We start from the raw sequence: 21,825 nt of genomic DNA, 5'->3' as shown, positions 1-21,825 counted from the left end.
TGACCGCATTAAATGATTCAGCTCCAAAATAATTTCATAAAACCTTCACATTTGACGATTTAATATTAAGTTTTGGAAATTTTATATCATAAAAATATGTCAGATGCCATAAAGCTGGTATCTTTTTATGATTAAATGTTGCATGTCTACATGTTAAGCCAGTTTAGTATTTCAAAAAGAAGATAACTGTCTACTATATCTAGATTCCTACGGATCCAGTATGACAAGTATATCATAATTATGATCATAACAAACACCTGACAGATCAAGATTAATATTAAAACATTTAAGTGATGGGTGTGTTCGTAAAGGGTGTGTATTAAGGAAGATTCACATAAACAAAGCATAAAATCTCATTTTTATGAAAAAAACTTGTAAACATAAAACACATTTGATTGTGTTCAACCAACTTAGATAAATATGTGTTTGAATTTTTACTAACAAGAACAAATTTGAATGTCATGGTAGCTACTAAAAAAAAGTTACTTTTGCTAATTCAGTATAAATTATTCAACTAAAACCTTTTTTATACAAGTACATACGTAGCAGAAAAAATTACAAATATGAGGCAGGTGTTACATGTGAAAGAGGACAAAGTCTGAAGAGTCTTCTTGATACTTTATGCAAATCTGCAGGAAATCCTATGCTTTACGACATGACAGCCTTCATGAAAAAGCCTATGTTCAAGTGTAAATGTTTTTAAAAAAAAATATGATTTTGAGAACACTAGTGAATGATGATTTGAAAAATGATTTTTCTTTTTGTTGATTTCTCTTATAGTAATTGAGGACTTTGTCCTCATATAAAAGTACTTAAATTCATTTTATTCTCATAGAAATAAGTTTCATTGGATTGAGGAAATATTCTATTAATGGTTCTCGAAACTTTGGACAAAGTCTTTCAACAAACCTAATGAAAATTCGTTATTCATCTTTACCCAAGATTAAATGTATGGAAATTACTGTAATATTCCATAAATAAGTAATCTCAATAAGTTACAATAATTCTTTATTAATTAATTAAAAGGAGAACATACATGATCATGACAAGCCTGATTACCTACGAGCAGGTGCTTGTACAAATATAGATCATAACTTGTCATTTTTTTTAACGATTTATGATATTATCTCCTACATCGCCACACCTCATTTCCACACCTAACTTCCTATATGTAATGATAAGTCATTAAAGATAAACCAGACACAAATTGTTGCATGTGTGAAATATATTTTCAAACTTTCCTTCCTGGCAAGATAAGACATAAATTAACGCTCATATTTTCTCATATTTTTCAAAATTACGTAACATTTATATTTTTTTTATTTCATTCATCTTTTTTTAAACATTTTTAACATGATTTTTTTTTAAATTAAATATCTTGTTATCGAGATTATGTATTTACAAAAGTGCATGTCTGTATTTCGTCTTACTAAGTGTATTAATCTATTAACATATTTATGTTATAATGTATGTCAATTTACAATACATGATCTTCCAAATGGTGTTTCATAACATTTTACTTCACAAAGAACTTAATTTCCCCCTATGGCCTATATGCACCTAAATAATTGCTCTAGAAAGTTTTGCTGTGTTTTCAAACCATGTTTCTGATTTATATACCTACAACCTTATCTTGTCCCATTATATATAGCTTCCTGATGGATTTATTTCCCTTTTCAATGATTGTACTTTTGTGCAAACAAAAATAAACAAATACATTTCTGTCTGGATCAAATAATGCCTCGATACCATAATGAATTTACATGGTAATTTACAACTACTAATTGTCAACATCAATTAGTTAAATCACTACTTTAATTATCCAACGGTGTATGGATTTTTAACCCAACATTACTATTACAACAAAACATCACACATGGATGAATGGATAACAACTTATGACTTCAAAACAAACCACAAAAACATTGACAAACAAATAATGGGGAAATTGTGCTTGTCACTATACGAAGGTCGCCAGGAGGACACTATCTTAAATTCAAAATCTATAAGTACAGATTCCTTTGTTTGTTTTTTTAATTAAAGAGGAAAGAAATAGGTCAAGATAATATTGGTTTGAGGACTTTTTTGTATTTCATATAGATAAGTCTCTCTTTATTAAAACTATTTCAAAATTAAGAAAAGGGAATTTAAATGCTAAGCTTTACATGAAAGAATAAGTTTACTTCAACATTTTGCAAATCATTGCAGGTCTTGAATATGCCTCTGATATATACATAGATTGAGAATGGAAATGGAGAATGTTTCAGAGACAACAAACCAACTAAAGAACAGAAAACAGTCCTGATCCCACAGCAGTGAGAACATCCAGCACCAGAAGGTGGGATTCAGCTGCCCCTTAACAATAATGTTTACTAGTTCAGCAAAATGTACAACATACTTCAGACTTGTTGTCATTAACTTCATAGGACCCTAAACAGATGGACCAGTACTTACACTACATCCTACACTACCCAAACCTGGCCATTATAAACCCTCAACTTGGCTGCCTAAACATGCTTAACTGATTCTTTAACGTAAACCCTACCTATCAAATGAAACGTAGATTTCAATGCATTATACTTGTAGTCTGTTTCCCCTACTAGTGAGATATTCCTATAATACATACCTGACGTTCCTCCTAAATCGTGAAGTGGTGGTGTTCCTGAGATCATAGCGTCATACGTTTTCTTATTCACAGACAAGTCTACTGGCTCTGTTTGAACAGGCTGAAAAAAAAATATTTCCATTAACTTTACTAATATAATAGTTATGTCTATCTGATTAAGTCTTTTGTGTTGCAAGGGGAAAAAAACTAGACAAGACAAGTTATTTTTGTAGTTAAAAAAAATGTCATGAATGCAGACATTGTTTGATTTTTTTACATTGTCTGACATAATATTTTCATCAGAAACAAATCATCTTTTTATGAGATATTAAGAAATGTCCAGCTGACAGTCACTTTGTAAAGGCAAAGATTATATTTATCCTCTGGTCTTTCTTCAGGAAATTCTGTCAATTAAGGTCACACTTTCACTTAGGGGAAGACCATTTGATTTTATGAGTGAGGTCAAGAGTGTTCTTACCATGCCAGCATATTCATTCCCTTACAAGTTACCACCCCTTCACCCTACACCCAAAAAAAAACAAAATGGTTGTCCACTAAACACATGCAAATTTAGGCCACAATAAACATTGACTAGCCTGGTAAATGCTTCTCAATTAGTTGAAATAAAGCTCATATAAACATGAATATTATGATTAGACTATTAAAATCATCAACAAATCATTCCTATATAACAGCCCATTAGTATTCTAACTTCAATCCTTCCATAAGGTGTGGTAGGAAGAGATATGAGATATATGAATTTGAATGACAAGTCAGGTTATCAATTTTACATTGACAATAATTGTAATTAAATCACACCTAAAACAAACTTTCTAATAGTCAACTGTCAAATCTGTATATTGCAATACATCATTTTTGCTTTAATTTATTTATCTCCTTTGACTTAAATCTTTCGATCAATTTTCAACCTATAATTGAACAACATAACTTATTTGGTGTCTTAAATAAGCTTTCTTTTTCAATGTTTTACTTTTTTCAAACAAAATTTTCAGACCTCCTCTACAAAGATTTTGGATTATTTTGTTGGAAGTATGTTATCTCTTGTTCACTCTATCAACCTGATTAACCTCAGATCTCCTTCTCAATATCCAGACAAAATTTGGTCTTCTTAAAACCAACTAAGAAACCTGCTTAAGTCTTAACACCTGCTTTCATTTCAAATCAATACCCCAAGGTTAAAATTGACAAAATTTTAGTCTATTAGTCAGCAAATTTAAAGTTTATAGTCCCAAAAGTGTAATTTTAACGATTTATCGATTTTAATTGTTGACAAATTGTTGTATTATTCTGCCTTATCAGTATTCGTTTTTTTAAGTATTGATTTTATATTTCAATATAGGTTATCTTACACCGATCAGGAAATCTAGCCCACTTTACTTCCTACAATGGATTAACCATGTTCATTTTTATTGGTATACCAATATATACTCTTGACTTATTGTTTATAAATAAAAACCAAATGAAGGGGAGTGACATCGTCAATTTCCTTATGTTTCATCATTCTTTATATCGATTAAGTGTGTTTACCTCGTAACTTCTTCTTATAAACAAGGATATATATAAAAGTATGTATTATCCTCTTTTGATTGTAAATCTACCAGTTATAATCAAGTACAGAAAACAAGTATAATACAATAACAAATCAAATCTCACACAGAAAAGTTATCAAAAACTCTATTCATGATTGGTCCTTGAAGACAGTAACATTCAAACATTACCCCCACCCTGTCCAGCGCCTATTGTTCTTTTTCCTTTTTCTTATATTACCTCCTAAAAGTATATTGGTGATTGATTTTTTTTTTATAGTTATAGGAACTTAAATATTTCTGAGAGTCAGTCTTTGTCCATAATATCTTACAGTAGAGTTGTCAGTTTACTAATCGCTAATCACTTTTAGAGATGTTAACAGAGAAAAGCTAATATCTCTTCTTTTCTGCTGGAAGTTAAAGATTCTTTCTAGTTACCCAAGCTTCCTTCACCAATAATGGCTGCCATGATGTACCCTAGGGTACAAAAAGTCCAATGAAACAGCAACAAGGAACAAACAAGAAATCAATCTTCATTTCTTTGAATCAAGTCAAGGCAACATGTAAGGTGGGGTATGGGAGATAAAACAAGTGTTGTTCAAACTGGTTCCCTCCTTTGATTGTAAGAAAAAGAATAATAAAGAAAAGCATGAAGAAGAATCAGTTCAAAAGACATTCATGGGCGTACAGTGACCTATAGTTGTTAATGTCTGTGTAATTTTGGTCTTTTGTGGATAGTTGTCTCATTGGCAATCATACCACATCTTCTTTTTTATATTCAACTCAATAATGTCATAAATCAAAATCATATTACAAGTGTCAATCATAACTGGAATACTTTTTTAATAACCTAACATTTGTAATTATAATGCAGGGAGATAATATAACAAACACTTTTTGACAATTCAGATAAAAACAAATCTTAATAATTCAGGATTTATTTCATTAAATTGTTATCTAATCAGATTATTTTCACCCATTGTTATCTCAATAAAATACCTAACAAGGAGACAGTCAAGTGTCATATCATAAATACAGAAGCAAAATATTCTAGTTTATCATTCCATAACAAAGAAAACCAAATAACTCTAGGGTTCAAATAATTCGTGTTACTGTTTGTTATATGGTCAACCACAAGATTACTTTCAAGTTATTTCAACTAACTACATAGACATCAATATCATAAATTACTTTAATTAATTAATAATCAATATCCCCTAATTAATTAGTAAGTTAATTAATTAACTACTCACCCAGACATAAGGATTGCCTATATATGACATATGATGAGAGTTTCCGTAAAGATGATGAAGATACAACTCCTCTGCATATGTTAAATGCATTTTTGTCTGTTTGAAAATTCACCCAAAAAATCACAAAGTAAAAACCGTTAACAAAAGTCACAACTGTCAAGATTATCCTTTAATAACTTCCTTTTTGGGAAACTCGTCTCTTTTTGTAATTTCCTCTTTTTTTATCGTCCAATCCAATTTCAAAGTTATTTATAAAGTTGTAAAAATAAACAAAATCCAATAAAAGTTATTTATAAATTTGACGAATAAAAAAAAAAATCGATTGTGGTATAAAAACAATCACACTATTCCTTCTGATGTCTTATCTCTATCTTTCTTCTTTAAAGTTGTGAGGCTGAATACAAAGTTTTATTTTGGAAATGTGGACGTGGTTACCTATCCCTGATTCAACCCAGGAGGTGACATAAATACTGATAGCAATTTGAACTTAGGTGTTTAAATACAGTTAACAGCTCAAAATCAGACCCCCTAGTTCTCGCTATGTCAATCACTTTAAAAGTCCACAAAAACATATATCCCTGAACACAAAACACTGTCTAACAATAGACCAATTCACTGAAATTATTCCAAACAACCTGATGTGTATACAAATACACAATTAAATCGGGATGACTTGGCAAACAGTTTACCTACATAAGTGATAGATTTTAAGTAGGTGTAGCAGGTTTCATCCTGACACACCTTTTCATAGACAAAGATCATTTAAGTATGTCAAGCATAGCTAATGGCTCTTACGATATGAATACATATTTTTTTCTTCTTCCTTTTAAGGAATATGATAGTCAACTACGTCAGACGATTTTTCATTTTGATTTTAATATCGCTTTTTATTATGTGATGATTTAAACACATTTCAAAGCTAAAATCCATTAGTCTACTGATGCATTACTATTACCTCAATGTAAATAATTCACTTATTTTAAACAGTTCTTTGATCAATCTAAATTAAAACATCATGTAAAGTAACAAAATTGATTTAATAACTGTTTTGAACTTTTTATGTTTCCTAAAACATAAAAAAAATGATAATTTTTTATTCAATAATTAATAATTATAGCAAAATTTTGAACAATTGAACTTTTATATTTGAAAGAACTTTTGTTTTTAACAACTTTAGGAGATACAATAGATGAATAAATATAATAAGACAATTGTACAATAAATCGTCAATTAATTTAGAGAAATATGCAAGTTTGGAATGAATATTGCAATTAAGTAACGCTGATTGAAACCACTTTCTATTTTTCTAAATGATCATGGTGTCTTTGCATATCCAACCTCAAGTTATTCTGTTATAATTGAAATCCATTGTAAGACATTAATTAATGAAAATTTTAAGTAATATAAAGGATCATCTCACAGAAAAGATGGAAGAGATGATGACAAATACAATTTTTTTTTTTTTTTAATTTCTTATTATATAACTTATAAAAGCATGAAGTAAACTCATCATAGATACAAATGTACCACAATATTAATATTTTGTTTGCCAGACACACATTATGTCTACAAAAGACTCATCAGTGGCACTTGCATCAAAAAATGTAAAGGGCCATATAAAGTAAGAATTTGAAAAGCTTTCAGCCCCAAATTTCAAAAGGTTTCCCAAAAACAGCTAATTAGGTACCGGTAGTTAAAAAAAAAGATTTTCCTGCTTTATTCTTCCAGTTTAACTTAAACTAGTTGTATCTGTAAGACACGAATATCAAAATACTGGTAAGTATTAACACTGGTCAGATAAAAATGTTATAGATTGAACATAACAAAATATGTTCACGGTGCACCCATGAATTTGATACACCAAGAGGGTGTTTAGCCTCTCAAAAATGATTTCAAAATAAAAAAAAAGTTTGGACATTTTTTTTTCAGTAATAACTGTTTGTCTTATAACTTTCCCTTCTTGGTCATTTAAATACAATATAGGACCTTGGTGGTCTAAGTTTCATCTAAAGAGCCCACATAATCCTACGAGACAACAACCCGGTAACAACATTAAAACCCACTAACATCTAGAGGTCAAACCCACTAACATTTAGAGGTCAACAACATAGTTTGTTGTCAAACACTGAATATAATTAAGACAGACCAGAAAACCTGTAAAAAAAATAATAGAATATCAAATATCTGCCTACACCAAATTTCCTGAAGGAAAAGAAATATCTTGTGGGTGGTACATAAAATCAATTGAGGAACTTAATTTCCTGTATATATATCTATATCAAATGACCTTGACCACTGGAATTCTGATAGAAAGTTAACTTTAATGTTGCATATGTTCATATATAAAAAGGATGAAAATCTGTTACATAAAAGGAAAAAACAAAATTTGTATATTTCATTTTTTTTTTTTTTTTTGCTTTTTAAACTACAAAATACTGCTACTGCTGAAGAAATAATTCTCGAGAAGGAAAACAAATTTTGACTACAAAAGTACTTTTCGAAAAAGCACAACAATTACCTGGTGTTGCCTTAATATGACTTGAATTTTTCACTCAACAGTTAAATCTATATGCGTAAACCCACAGTGAATTTTTCTTACCAACAACCTGAAATTATTTTCAAAAACCTTCACGGCAAAATTTCATAATTGGCATTGTCATAAAATCACTAAAGGACTTCTCTCTGCCTCTACCATACATTTTAAATTAGATTTCCTGCCTTTACAAAACAATGTATTCAATGTCTGACAAATGATTTTTAAAAGCCATCGCCCTGGGGGTGCATCCCTAGCAGAGGTTCGAATATCTCATTACAAAATTGTGATAATCGGTATATGTACTTTCCAGGCCGTCTTGAGGACTATAATACAATGGTTTAGATTGAGTGTTGTGATAAGGACACTTTATTGTAGCATATCTCCCTATCAAATTACACTAGGTTAACTATTAATGGGCGTGCTTGCTTTGTTCTTGGGAAACACGCCAGGTGTCACACCCCTTTGGTCTAAGGCCAAGGAAAGGAAATTTTTCAAGGCCATGTACGTAAGCAATAATTTAATCTGACATGCTCCTTGTCATGAACAAATAAATGTTTATAAATTTCCTTGTTCGTAAAATTAAACATTTATATGAATCGAAAGCTCTTTGAATTTAAATGTTAATATTTAAACACTTGATTTGTTTGCCTTTTTATTTGTTATGATAGTATAAATCTCTGAACTATGTTTTTTTCCCACACAGTAAAAGTAATAAACAGGAATAACCAAATATATTGGACAGTACAATAGACCATTGTGTCAGCAACCACCAACCTACGACTTCTAAAACCAAGAATGTGTCCATGGTATACTGATGCCCCACTCTCACTATTATTTCCATGCTCAGTGGACGGATAGAAAAATAAACCAACGAACGAAAAAAGATTGAATGGATGCAGAGACCAAAAAACATAATGACCCTAGGTGGGGCATACAAAAATAGATGTAAATATAGAGACAACCAACAACAAACTTCATATGCTCCAGGAAACTTAAATTGGTACAGGCACTAAATGTGCCTAATAGTATTGTTGAAAAGATTGTACTTTGCTTTATTACAAATATTTCATGTACAAGTATATTCAGGAACTTTTCCTAGCCCTACAAAAGTGAAGATTTACGTACATCTGAAGGTATTATTTCCAATATTTCATGCCTTTCAATTTCATTTGCTACAGGTTTATAATGCATTTCTCTGCAAAAAAAATATCTAATGTCCTATCTTCTGGACTGTTTATTTGTAAAGGCAATTATAATTAAGTACCATATGTTATCATCAGGCCCGTAGCCAGGAATTTTCAAGGAGTTCGTTGGACTCATGAACTCGACTTTAACAGTCACAATTTGAACAAAACGTTGACTTTAACAGTGCTTATTTGATTTCAAGGGGGGGGGGGTCGTTCAAACCCCCCGAACCTCCCTGGCTACGGGTATGATCATATACAGGTATATATTTACTGAGGATTCATTACCGTACTGTTTGTGGCGTACCAATTTTCATGGATCTTATGGGTAAAGAGTAAATCTTTACTGCAGAATCAATAAAAATAAGAAGATGTGATACAATTGGAAATGTTACATCAATGTTCATTTATTCATGTATGCTGATACACAATTCTTCCTGAATCCACAAACATTAGTACATGTAGCAACAAAAATAAATGAATTCACAATATAATTTTTAGCAAAATTTTTATCATTATTTCACCCCTTCTATTGGGTACTAACACACTTTAACAGCACAAACTGGCTGACTTCCTTTCAGCCTTTCTTTCTTGACTCAGGTCAAGTGAGTTCTTTAAAAGTCAGTTTTGCACTTATTGAATTTTTGGCAGGAAAAAACACGGATCAAAAGTAAAAACATCTTTTGTACAATGATGTAACACTCACAATAATATTTAAATACACCATAAGTACTTAAACATACATTGACCGATTTTAATATATCGGAAGGTGTGAAGGTGTGAAAATTTGAATATGCATATAAATATTTAATATTTTGATGATATGATATTTAAGCATCTGACAAATGAGGCATAAAATGAACAGGAGGATTGTATGATACTTGTAAAGATCAGTTGTTTGTACCGAGAGTCGACATTAAACCACAGACTGTCCTTAATGAACTGGTCTCATACTGAGCTGATGGAAAAAAATAGCAAGTGAAAGTGTTCATACAGTACGTCAGCTGTGTACTCTATAACTAACTTCCTACAGCTAGCCAGCAAAAACAAAGGAAAGAATCAATTATATACACTTTTTTTTGTTTTCTCTGTCATTTGTATTGAAGAACGTTGGCCTCTCTGATTTTAACTCAGGATCTTAATTGAAAGTGGATAATAAAAATAATTACAAAATATTTGTTAAGATAAATGGCCAAATAAACTGAGGAGTGTTGAGTACTAAGAACAATGGTAAAAAAAGCCCTAAGCATGTCTCTCCTAAATCTAGAACCTAATTTGTGATTTATCCTACTGCATATTTTTTTGTTACTGTTTTGTATAATTTTTAAGAACCATTCTAGGTAGATGCGTAACCAGAAGCCCCAAAGCTTGTATACTCTACATAGAGTCTTAGCAACAATAATATCAGGTATCATTCATATCATTCCAGATATCAACAAGTTCGGAATTAGCTATTACTTTATATATTTGAAATTATGTGTGTGACCTTGACCTTGCATACAGATATGCAAACTTATTTGAGACACAGCCTCTGGTGTTGGACATTCCCCACAATGATCATACCAAGTATCATTAAGATCCCTCAAATTATTCAAAAGTTCTGATCCCTACACAACTTCATGGGTTACCATTTTTATCTTGATCTATTTTACACAGACATTCCAACCTGTGGTGGTGAACAACAATTCATATACAAAGTATAACTCTAACATCCTAGAATGCATTCAGACTGAGAGTCTGGACACACAGACATTCCAACCTAGGGTGGTGAACAACAATTCATATACAAAGTATAACTCTAACATCCTAGAATGCATTCAGACTGAGAGTCTAGACACACAGAACAACCTAGGTAAAGTGCCATTTTTAAGCAAATAGTCAAAAAAACATCAAAATTCTCAAGCTGCAACAACTTCATGTAATCTAGTACTTTTGAATGTCTAGTAACCCTTTATTTTTAAATTGTAGTTACGGTAGACCCACAATATTTCCAAGTTCTCCATGAAAAGGTTCCTGATCATTTATTGTATTTTTTACCAAAAACCTTGAAATAAAAAATATTTCTAAACAAAGAGATAGAAGGCAAACTCTATTATAACAAACAAAATTGAGAATGGAAATGGGGAATGACTAGTTCAAAGAAACAACAAACTGACCAAAGAGCAGAAAACAGCTGAAGATTACCAAATTAATTGGGTCTTCAATACAGTGAGAAAATCCCTCACCTGATGGCGTGCTTCGGCTGGACCCATAAATTGTAAACGGATAAATAAACAGTCAATACAAGGCTTACCTCTAACAACATGGTACTGGTCTGTTCCATAATTTACCCATATAACATGTACCATAATGTATTACTTATACATATATATATATATAAATAACATTTTTTTGTTAACAATGTGATTTTGCATCACATTTTACTTTACCGCCTACAATCCCCATGATCATTTGAAAGATCAGCAGAACATAGAATCCCTTAAGGTTAATAAAACTATTAGTCATTACATCCTTTTATAAGTAAAAATTTCTTCTGAACCTTTGTAATTTTGAAAATAAAGGTCTTGTAACCCCCTAACATTTATTTTTTAGTTGATATCTGTCTATCATGCAACCCACCTTATATACACACACACACACGTGTAAATATACACGTTTCAATATACTTAGCCTTCATTTTCTTCTAAATTGATTACTCTAAGCATAAAATTTGTCATTAAAATCATTTTCAAAAATCTTTCTGTATGTTATTATGTTTATCAGTGACAGAATTTTGATTTACAAGGTAAAAACTAAAATCTGCTGATTTCAGACTCTAAGATAGCAACTCATGTCATAAATCTTACAAAGAAAATAAATCTTTATGCCATCATAGTCATAGCGAATCAAGTTAGGGAATTAACTCCATGAAAATAAGTACTTGGTTGAAGAAAGAAAAGTACTTCACACAGACTTAGACGTCAGAAAACATTTCACTCTTTAGACAAATCTGATATCTTCTACTTATAGAGAGTACCCTCTAAAATAAGCCTGGAAAGACGTCATAAAACATTTTACCATTTAAACAATTTCATGATATCTTGCAGATAGTATCCTCCAAAATAACCATGGAAATTGTACAAAGATTTACAGATTGTGCCAGAAATAAAAGTATTGAGGGGGGTTGGAAAGTGCTTTTTAATTTACCCCACAGTGCATAAATTTTTATTGATTATGGCATTATTACCACCCATAAACTTTGAATAGAAGTATCTACCAACCTAACCACAATAATCATGATAATACAAATGTATTCAATTCTGGAACAGCCCTAGTCTCCACTCTTTGTTTTCACCCAGATATCTTTGCATGCTAAGTCACTTTGTCTCAATATAAATCCATATATCATAAATCATTTACCTTTCCTGGAGCTGGCAAGATCTTGACTAATCTTTTTGAATTATCTGTCAGGGAGGAATCTCCATTCAGCTGGGCCTGTTTGATTCGTTTCTTTAAAGCAAACATCTGTCCAACAGATTTGGGTCTGTCATTACTTCGATTAATATTACTAAATGCTGATCTAATTTGACTAAGTTTAATCAGCTGCAATTGTTTTTGTTGGTCCTCCCCTTTTACTGTACCATTTTTAAATGAATTTGAATCCTCATCTTTTAGCACCTGTGATGGGATTGGAGATGGAACTCCAGGGAGATAACTACCACTTGAAGAAGACATTGGAGAATCGGGACTTAAATCTGGCGATGAAAAACTCCCTTCTCCATCCTGTGGCTCTAATTTTATATGAAAGTTATTCTTTATCTGCGATGGAGATGATAAATTGACATCTTTATCTCTCATTTCAAATCCATTTTGAAAATTAACTTGTGACATATAATCCTGATGTCTTTCAGGACTAGGCGGTTCCAATTTCACAGAAATCGGCATATGTGAATCTTTGTACAACACTTGTTGTTCATGTGAGTCCATAATTTCCTCTAATTTCATTAACTTATACCGAGGTTCTTCCATTGAACTATTGTCTGTGATTGAGTTGTCAAATGAAGAATGGTCAGAGTTATTATAAATGGGACTATGTTGGCGTTTTTGGCTTACTACTGCAGTTGGTAATGTATCTTCTGTCATGGTATTTACCTGAAAAATTGGAATAAAATATTCTAAACTATTATAAAAACAAGAATGTGTCCATAGTACACAAATGCCCCACTGACACTATCATTTTCTTAGTTCAGTGAAACATGAAATTGGGGTAAAAACTCTAATTTGGCATTGAAATTAGTTTACTAAGTTTCAAGTTGATTGCACTTCAACTGCATAAAAAAAACTACCTTGAGCAAAAACTGTACTCTAAAGCAGGCCTGGCCCAACAGACGGACTGACGGTCCAAAAAACATAATGCCCCTACATGTGGTATGAAAAGTTAGTAAACTGGTAATTTAAAAAAAAAAAATGCACAACATGTATAGATACATATATTTGTGCATACCATTTGAAAAACCAACACAAAACTAAAAAGACATTTTTTTAGGTATATTTTTTCTAGAGTTTGGAAAAATTGTAGTGTTATCCTGGACCTAGTAGATTTATATAACACTTGAGATCTACTTAAAGGATTCAATCTCCGATCGGTACAGTGGTAATTTTGGAACCTTAAAAAGACTGTACTTTGGTCACACATGTGTAAGAAACATGTTTTGATATTTATAACTTCAAGTTCTTCTTCTGAATTCCACAAAATGTCATTTAATCCACTAGGTTATTTGGCTAGTTGAAGAAGAGAAAGGAAAAAAAAGACAAGAATTTCAGGATTTATAAATCAATCTCCCAGATAATAATAAGTACGCCTAATCCTTAAAATCGTAGAAATATTTCACAAAGGGAAACAATTACATATGTCAACAATGAAAAAGCCAAGTCACATCTAAATTATTATAAGCTCACTCTTAAATTTTTTATTTTTTTTTAAATGTTTAACTCTCCCAACCTTTTATTTCATTGAATGCATTACTGGTAAGATCAACTTACGATTATAAGTATTATTGATATAAAAATTCCTTTGTTCAGCAGTGCCCACTTAAAGGATATGTAACCAATGAACTAATATTTTCCACACAAATAATAAAAACAGTAATAAGAAGACAGTTAAATATATAAGAAAAAGATAAAACTGTACCTTCAGATTGTATTTCAACATTTAATGATGTAATTTTCATGTTAATCAAGTATCCCTTCACTGAAATGATAGTATTTTACATTTTGTGTATAAACAGTGAACGTGGGTGTGTAATACATCCTTCCAGGCTCTCGGTGTGTACCCTAGACATGACATACACTTATACAATCCATTGCTCAAATTCTAATGAGGTTAAAGATTTTTTTGTGTTTTTTCAGCTGCTGTAGACATTCTAGCATTGATCCATCATCATAACTCCCACTGGAAGGAAAATCGATGGTGTTCCACCCACTTGACACACCCCTTTTTATCCAATTTTCTGGATAATGAAGATTGAAGCTGTCCAAGGAAATTGATGTGCCCCAATATTATGATTAAATTGGAAGTAAACAATCAATAAAAAAATCCTGATGAAAAAGTAAAGAAAATAATCTGCTTTTGATGCTGACAAATAAAGATTCAATCATAAATAAATCCTTTCAAAATATCTGTTTATGAGACTTTTTGTTAAGAACTATTATCAAGACATTACCAGTTGCAACCTGGGAACAGTATATCTATAGTCAATATATTTATGTTCTTTTTGCAACTGATAGACTTAATAAAGAATTATAAAATAAAGAAAAAAATTCAGTCTTGGAAATTATAGAATTGATTAAAAAATGTTTTGTTTAAATTACACATCTATAGTGTCAATATTTGCTCAAACATCAAAATATAAAATCAACTATCACATGGTACCTATAGACTCTATAAAAAATGTTTGATTGTACATCTCCACCTTTTTATAATACTTAGAAGCAGACCAGCAGTCAAAACAAGGCTGAATATATAAGCATTCAAAATTTCAAAGTGCCTATCTTCATAAGATTTATATATCTGTAAGCCAGCCAAGATGTGTTTTGTATTTTAGAGGCTAATTCTCGGGCTAATTACTTTGGATTGCTTTGAAATGTCATATACTAGAATCTTCATCAAGTGGTTGTAAAAAGGCATCATATGACAAGAAAATTAGTCTTGTGATTATATGTTATGCATTGTGACAGGATCTTTCTACTGGGAAGCAAAGAGTATTTAAAGAAAGGTTACAAGTAACTGCAAATATAATGTTGTGTCATTTTTTTTAATTGATGTGCATGTTCTGTAAATGTAATTTGAAAACATGTATTAAATTAAATTAAGTTTGGTAAATTACAATGAAAATGGCTATATTTAGTCAGAAAATAAGTTTTTAAACACCTTCATCAGTTTTGGAGGTTTTTTTTAAATTCAGGGTTTGAATATAAGAGCAATTAGAACACAGATAACCTAAAATTAAGTGGTTATCTCCCCTGAGTAACCTTTCATAACAAGCTTGCAATAGTTTCCAAATACCAGGATTTTACAATGATAACATACAAACTAAAAGTATATCTAAAGTCTTCATTTTTATAAATAAATTGTTGCACATTTTTACCATGTTTTATGACATAAAAAAATGTGAACAGCTTGGAACCACATAAAAAAAATAAGCTCCTTTTTTTTAAATTCTGATCACCTTATTTGCATTTTTAAAACAGTAAATAAAAATTGTCAAACTGGCATATTTGTCTATTGATTTGCAATGGCAAAAATAAATAAATGTTATTATTTCTGAATTTACACATTGGCTAGTTGTCTCATGAAAACAAAATGATTTTAGAAGATGTGGTATCTTTGTCAATGAGATAGCATTTACCTAATGACACAAAAACACAAAGTCAAAAAGCAGTCAATACCATGACAGTTCCCTAACGAAGTAGGGATAAAAAGTACTAAATAACAAGACGCTGATCAAAAGACTAAATTCACAGACATCAGACACTGGGAAGACTAAACAAATTAGTAACATAACTTACAATTTCTGAAGTCTTAGCAACCATTTCATTCTCCAATTATTATTTATCCTTTGTTGTTATTTGTGCAATGTTATGAACCATTATTTTATAAGTACAGATTAGTTTCCGCCTTAAGGCGTTTTCCAAATGGGTGTGTCCTGGTTGTAATTTACATTTAATCTTCTTATATACAGGGTCAAACTTATAAACCCAAAACAGGACAACTTGCCACAGATTTATGTTAACGTTAAATTGTCATATTTTCCTTTAAGCTAAAGAATTAAGTACAACATTATTTTAATAAAAGAAGATTATTTTTTATATCAATGATAGTGACTTGTTTATTTATTTGTAAGTATAAGATACACTCTTATGATGCCATTTAATGTAATAGTATATCCTGTATTTATCCTGCTTTGACATGAAATAAGGTTAAATTGATGAAAGACCCCCTACTAAATTATTGAAAGCTATAATTTTGCACCATGATATTAGGGTGTAAACTAGATATACACCCAATCGGGCTAACTAAAGACTTATTTCAGAACCTGTCTATAACAGGCACTTGTCTCAGAAAATATTATTAAGGTATTTAGGGGAAAAAATTCTAAGACATAAGTGCCTATGCCGTCTATTTATAAAATGAGCATGGACATGCATTAAGGATGTCTGCTGGTCATGTTTTTGAATTCTTGTCATATTTTCGATTTTCTCAGGTTTTATCCATACAAATGTATTAAAATATTTTTTACACGAGACCCCACTTTTGTCTTCATAAATCTGTTCAATAGATCATTGATGACCATTTGAATTTTTGTCATGAAATCCTTGTTATTTTTTCTTGGTTTAAAGGGTAAAAAACAATTCCAATGTTAACAAATAGTAAAGTCTGAAGAAAACCCTTTTCCCGCCATTTTCTAAATGTCTCGTATTTTGAAAACTACACACGAGACTATCGATTTTATTACTTCATTTTTTTTAAATATCAAAGTTGTTTTCATTTTAAGCAATCACATGAAATCCTTGTTATTTTAAATTAGAGCAGCAGACATCCTTAAGGGGGGCAGAAGGCAGTCTTGTCTGGCTAACACCCTCATTGATTGTTTTGTCTTGATTTATTAGGTTTGAATCTGGTTAGTATCTACAAGTTATTGCATTTATTATACATCCTTCCTAACAAGATTTTGCCTGCTTCCTGATCTGCTCTCTACTTTTAAATACTGTTAATTTGAAAATGTTTGCATGCATTTATCATTGCAATTCTTTTTTTCAACAACAGATAGTTATATTGCTATTGGAGGAAACAATGAATTTTTTTTTGGCTATAATAAATACAAATAGTATATAATTTATAAAAGACTGCTACTTTTGATTTCATTATTTTCATGATTACTGAGACTGATCCAGTTTTTGAAACAGGGGCTAATGATACCAGTAACCAGAGACTGATCCACAATTTTTGAAAAAGGGGGTTTATACCAGAAAACAGAATACATATCAACAAGTTGATTGATGCAAAAACATTGGTAGACGATTTTATTTTCAAAAATCATCTGAATCAAGATCAAAGATGGGTTACGCCCACTTCACCCACTCCTCCCCTATGTATCCACAACTGTTAACTTCCTTGATAAAGTTTTTACTGTTGGTAACACTGTCAGTCATATATTAGCTTGCTTGTTCAGAAAATACTAATAGCAATATAGGAGATACTTTGGTATATGTCAATGCCAATGCAACCCAACTATAAAATAAGTACTGAAAGATATCATACCTCAATAGTCAAACATCTAAACTCTAAATGGACAGGAGTCCAGCAAGACAACTTGTAAATAAATATAAAGAGACACCATCTGTTGTCAACATCTGTTTGTTACATGACATATACAACTTAAGATGAGCATTGATTAGTCAAAGAGGTTCAAGCTACTTTTTTAAGTAACATATTCTTTTTTTAATGTCATTGATGGATTAGCATAAATACTTTACAAAGAAGAATAAACACTCATGTACAATAAAATTTAGTTTTAAAATGCACCTTATAGTATTAGTATAAAAGATGATAAAAACAAAGGTTCAAAGTTAAAAAAAAAATATGGAAATATGTTTTTCTTGACTTTAAATTGGCTGCTGTACTTCCAAGTAGATTTCATACATACAGCATGTCATTTAAAAATGCAGGAACACACAATTGTATTCATTGCCTGTAGTAAATTGTGACCAGCCCATTACAAACTGTTTAATCAGCAAATTGATATTCACAAAAAAAAATATTAGCTGCAACAATTTCACACCAATTGTATAATCATAATCTTAATCGATGCATTTAAAAGTCAACATACAAATGAGATGTAGTATAATTGTCAATGAGACAACTCTCCACAATAGACCAAATGACACAGAAAGGAGTAGGGGCATTAAGGCCCTTATTTGGCCCAAAAAGTACTGCAAATTTAAAAGTTATCATACATATTTTTAAATTACTACAAAGTATCTTAGGTAAAAGGTATTCAGAAAAACAAAACAATTTTGGACATTGAACAAGTTACAATGGCAACAAATCATGACTTAATTTGCATATTTTGTAAAATTTCGTGATTTTCCTTGTTTTTCATCAACTTTTTAAGTATATTTTAGTTTGAAAAAGTATGTGCGCAGCCAAGAAACAACTTTATATTTGTCAATAGTTATAATAAAGCTTCTGTTAAATTTTTTTTTTTAAACAGTACATATTATGACGCAATTGTGACGTCATCACATAAGAATCTTCATGTTTTTCATTTATATTTCTTGACCCTATGCATTTCTCAAAATTATGTGCCAATTTGAAAAAGTAATCAAACATTTTATTTTCTTGGGCCAAAACCAGGCCTTAATGCCCCTACTCCTTTACAACTATAGGTGACCAGACAGCCTTCAACAATGAGCAAAGCTCATACCATATAATCAGATATAAAAGCCTCAACAGGATAAATGTAATACAATGTACAAGAAAACAAGAAAACTTATATTGTCATTTCTGTACAAAATAATGAACAAAAACAATTATGTTACACAGCAATAAACAAAAACTACTGAATAACAAAATACTTATTTTAATTTTTTTAGATATTTTCAAAAAAAAAATTTGTTTCTTCCAGTAAATTTATCTTGATAAAGAAATTAAATATTAATTAAACTAAAATTGATCCCTCTGTGTATACTATATCATAACTAAAGGTTTATGATAGATATGTAATCATTGAAAGAAATAGACTGATAAATGTAATGCAACCAGAAATGTTTTAAAGCTGAGTAAAATAAATTTGACTTTGATCGAGTAGCATGTGGATAAATTACTATTCAATCATTGGACTAACACTTGACAGAAACTAGGAAAATGTAAAGACAGGACCACCATCATGAATTTGTGTTTACCTTCCAAATATTACAAACTGAGTCCATAACAACTTTTTTTGTGAAAATACAACTTTGTTATCAGTACAAAATCTCATCATAGGATCTTTTGACTAGGTTTCAAAAACATTTTCTACTCTCGAGAAAATTATTCAAAGTTGAAAAACATGAACATAATAATACTGAATGCTTCAAACTTTGAAAATTAATTATAAAAAAATCTAGCTTCCATGTGCTTTTTAACAATAATGATAATGAAGTAATTACTTTATCAATTATAATTCTTTGAAAAAGTTTACTAAAAAGGAATAAAAACATGTGTGTCCACAAATTTATTAAAGTTGCTCAAAATGAAATCCCAACTCACCTTTTGAGAATGCCATGATTTGCAGTTTTCACAGCTCTTAGTATCAACACCTTCACAAATTCTATGAAGTTTTTGAATTCTCAACATGATATACTGTTTTTTTCAAATAAAGTAGTTCAAGTTTAAACAGTCAAATACTGTTTTCCATGAATAGGTACATCCACACAGATAATGTAGCCTGCTAATTGAACTGAACTTCAGTTACTATGAAAACCATAAAGGCAGTTTGGAATGTGCTTGCAGTTAGACATCATCCGATTAAAATAGACCCATGGGTTTTTAGTGGAATAACTTAGAACTGAGTTATAAAGTCAGAAAGTAAGTAAAGCAGAGAAATGTGGAAGCCAGCAAGGTTCTGGGTACTGCAAATTCAGAAATTATTGCAATATTGTATTTATTATTGCAAAAATGCGACAGCAGTTGTACTCACAAATTTAAACTTGTATTTTGACATTCTCTACATGAATACATTAAAAATCGCATTTTGGTCTAAAATGACAAAATCTCAATAATAAATGCATGCAATAATTTATGAATTTACAGTACATTGCATTAAACTTATAAAAATATGTTTTAAAGAAGGATTTTCCAACGAAGCAAATGCTTCAGAACAGATTTAAGATGTCAACCAAGATCTAATAGGTATGCAACACATACAAACATACATTCAGTAATTAAATAAATAGAGATTGCTCATAAAACCTATTTGCAAAAATAAACTTATATATTTATTTAAACCATTCACTGCAAATTCTAACATACCCCTGGATTGAAATAATACGGAAAGTTCCATCCTAATTTTCCTTCTCTGTGATATCCGTTCTGTAAATCTATTCCGCTGAATGACATGGCCATAATTCTTACAACTAAATGATCCACACCTTCATTTAGTCAAAATAAAAAATCTTTACCCCACCCTCTCAATAAAAGTTTATAGTTTGTAGAGCTCTAGATGATTTGACAGATGGAATAACGCCCCGCCCCTAGACATACAGGAGTCAAAGGTTGACTATACTAGTCTTAAGCTAGCATCATCTGATAACAAATTAATCTTGTATAATTAAGCGATGATGGACTGCGATACTGGTGTATCATAATAACAGCAGATTCTTAGCGGTGGTTCAAATGACAATGTTTACATTAAAAGTGTTGGGTGACTGTCCTCCATGTTAACGGTACTAGGCGAAGCGAGAATCCCTGACGCATGTCTCCAACAGGTAAAAGATGAAAGTATTTCTACTGATTGTTATCTATAGCCAACACCTTCCTATGTTTATACGAGTAATCAAATAAAGATTTCTTCTTCCGTGGACCAAACCCTATCAGTTTCCGATTTTATATTAGAATTAAGCTAAAAATAAATACCAAAATACAGATGAAGATAATCTGCTTGTTTGCCAAAAGTTTATATGTGGCTAATTATGGAGTTGTAAATACTGTACGATAACAAGGCCAGCAGTCACCTGACTTCAAAACACATTACCCAACACTCTAATAGTGGAAATCAAAAGATAATGCAATAACTTTCATATTTTTTTCTAGATGTTTTTAAACTTGTATATTAAAATGCTAAATGTATGTACAATTTTTATAGACTAAAGAGACAGTTTGTAAAGACACAAGTCTATTGTTGAAGTCTGTATGTTACCCTCTAGCTGTCCTTGGTTATTTTGTCAATTTTGTTTGCCTTCTCATTGGTATTTTGAGTATATTATTTGCCTTGCCTCATTGCTGTATACCCCATATCTCCCTTTTAAACTTTGTTTATTAACGTAAATTTATTTTCAATTTTTACAAACTAGGGATGCTTTAGAGCTAGTCAATTTGAAAAGACATCTGTCTGCTGTACTCTAGAATATTGTTTTTGTATTTCAATTGAGTGTCTCATTGATGTATTCCCAACATTTTCTT

General features: G+C 30.7%; 1 protein-coding gene across 1 annotated transcript in view; it reads right to left on the bottom strand.

Annotated features, from left to right (window-relative positions):
- Nucleotides 1-21,825, bottom strand: part of LOC139485604 (Krueppel-like factor 12) — a 44,231-nt gene that overhangs the window by 8,801 nt on the left and 13,605 nt on the right. Inside the window, exons 4-5 of the mRNA XM_071270218.1 lie at nt 12,525-13,256; nt 2,627-2,726 (exon numbers count right to left, since the gene is read on the bottom strand). Of these exons, the coding sequence (XP_071126319.1) occupies nt 2,627-2,726; nt 12,525-13,256 (832 nt within the window). The remainder of the gene's footprint in view (nt 1-2,626; nt 2,727-12,524; nt 13,257-21,825) is intronic.

The sequence above is a fragment of the Mytilus edulis genome, chromosome 8 (assembly GCF_963676685.1).
Source record: "Mytilus edulis chromosome 8, xbMytEdul2.2, whole genome shotgun sequence".
Classification (NCBI taxonomy): Eukaryota; Metazoa; Mollusca; class Bivalvia; order Mytilida; family Mytilidae; genus Mytilus; species Mytilus edulis.
Note: the sequence above shows the minus strand (reverse complement) of the source record. Positions and strands in the feature narration are given on the sequence as shown.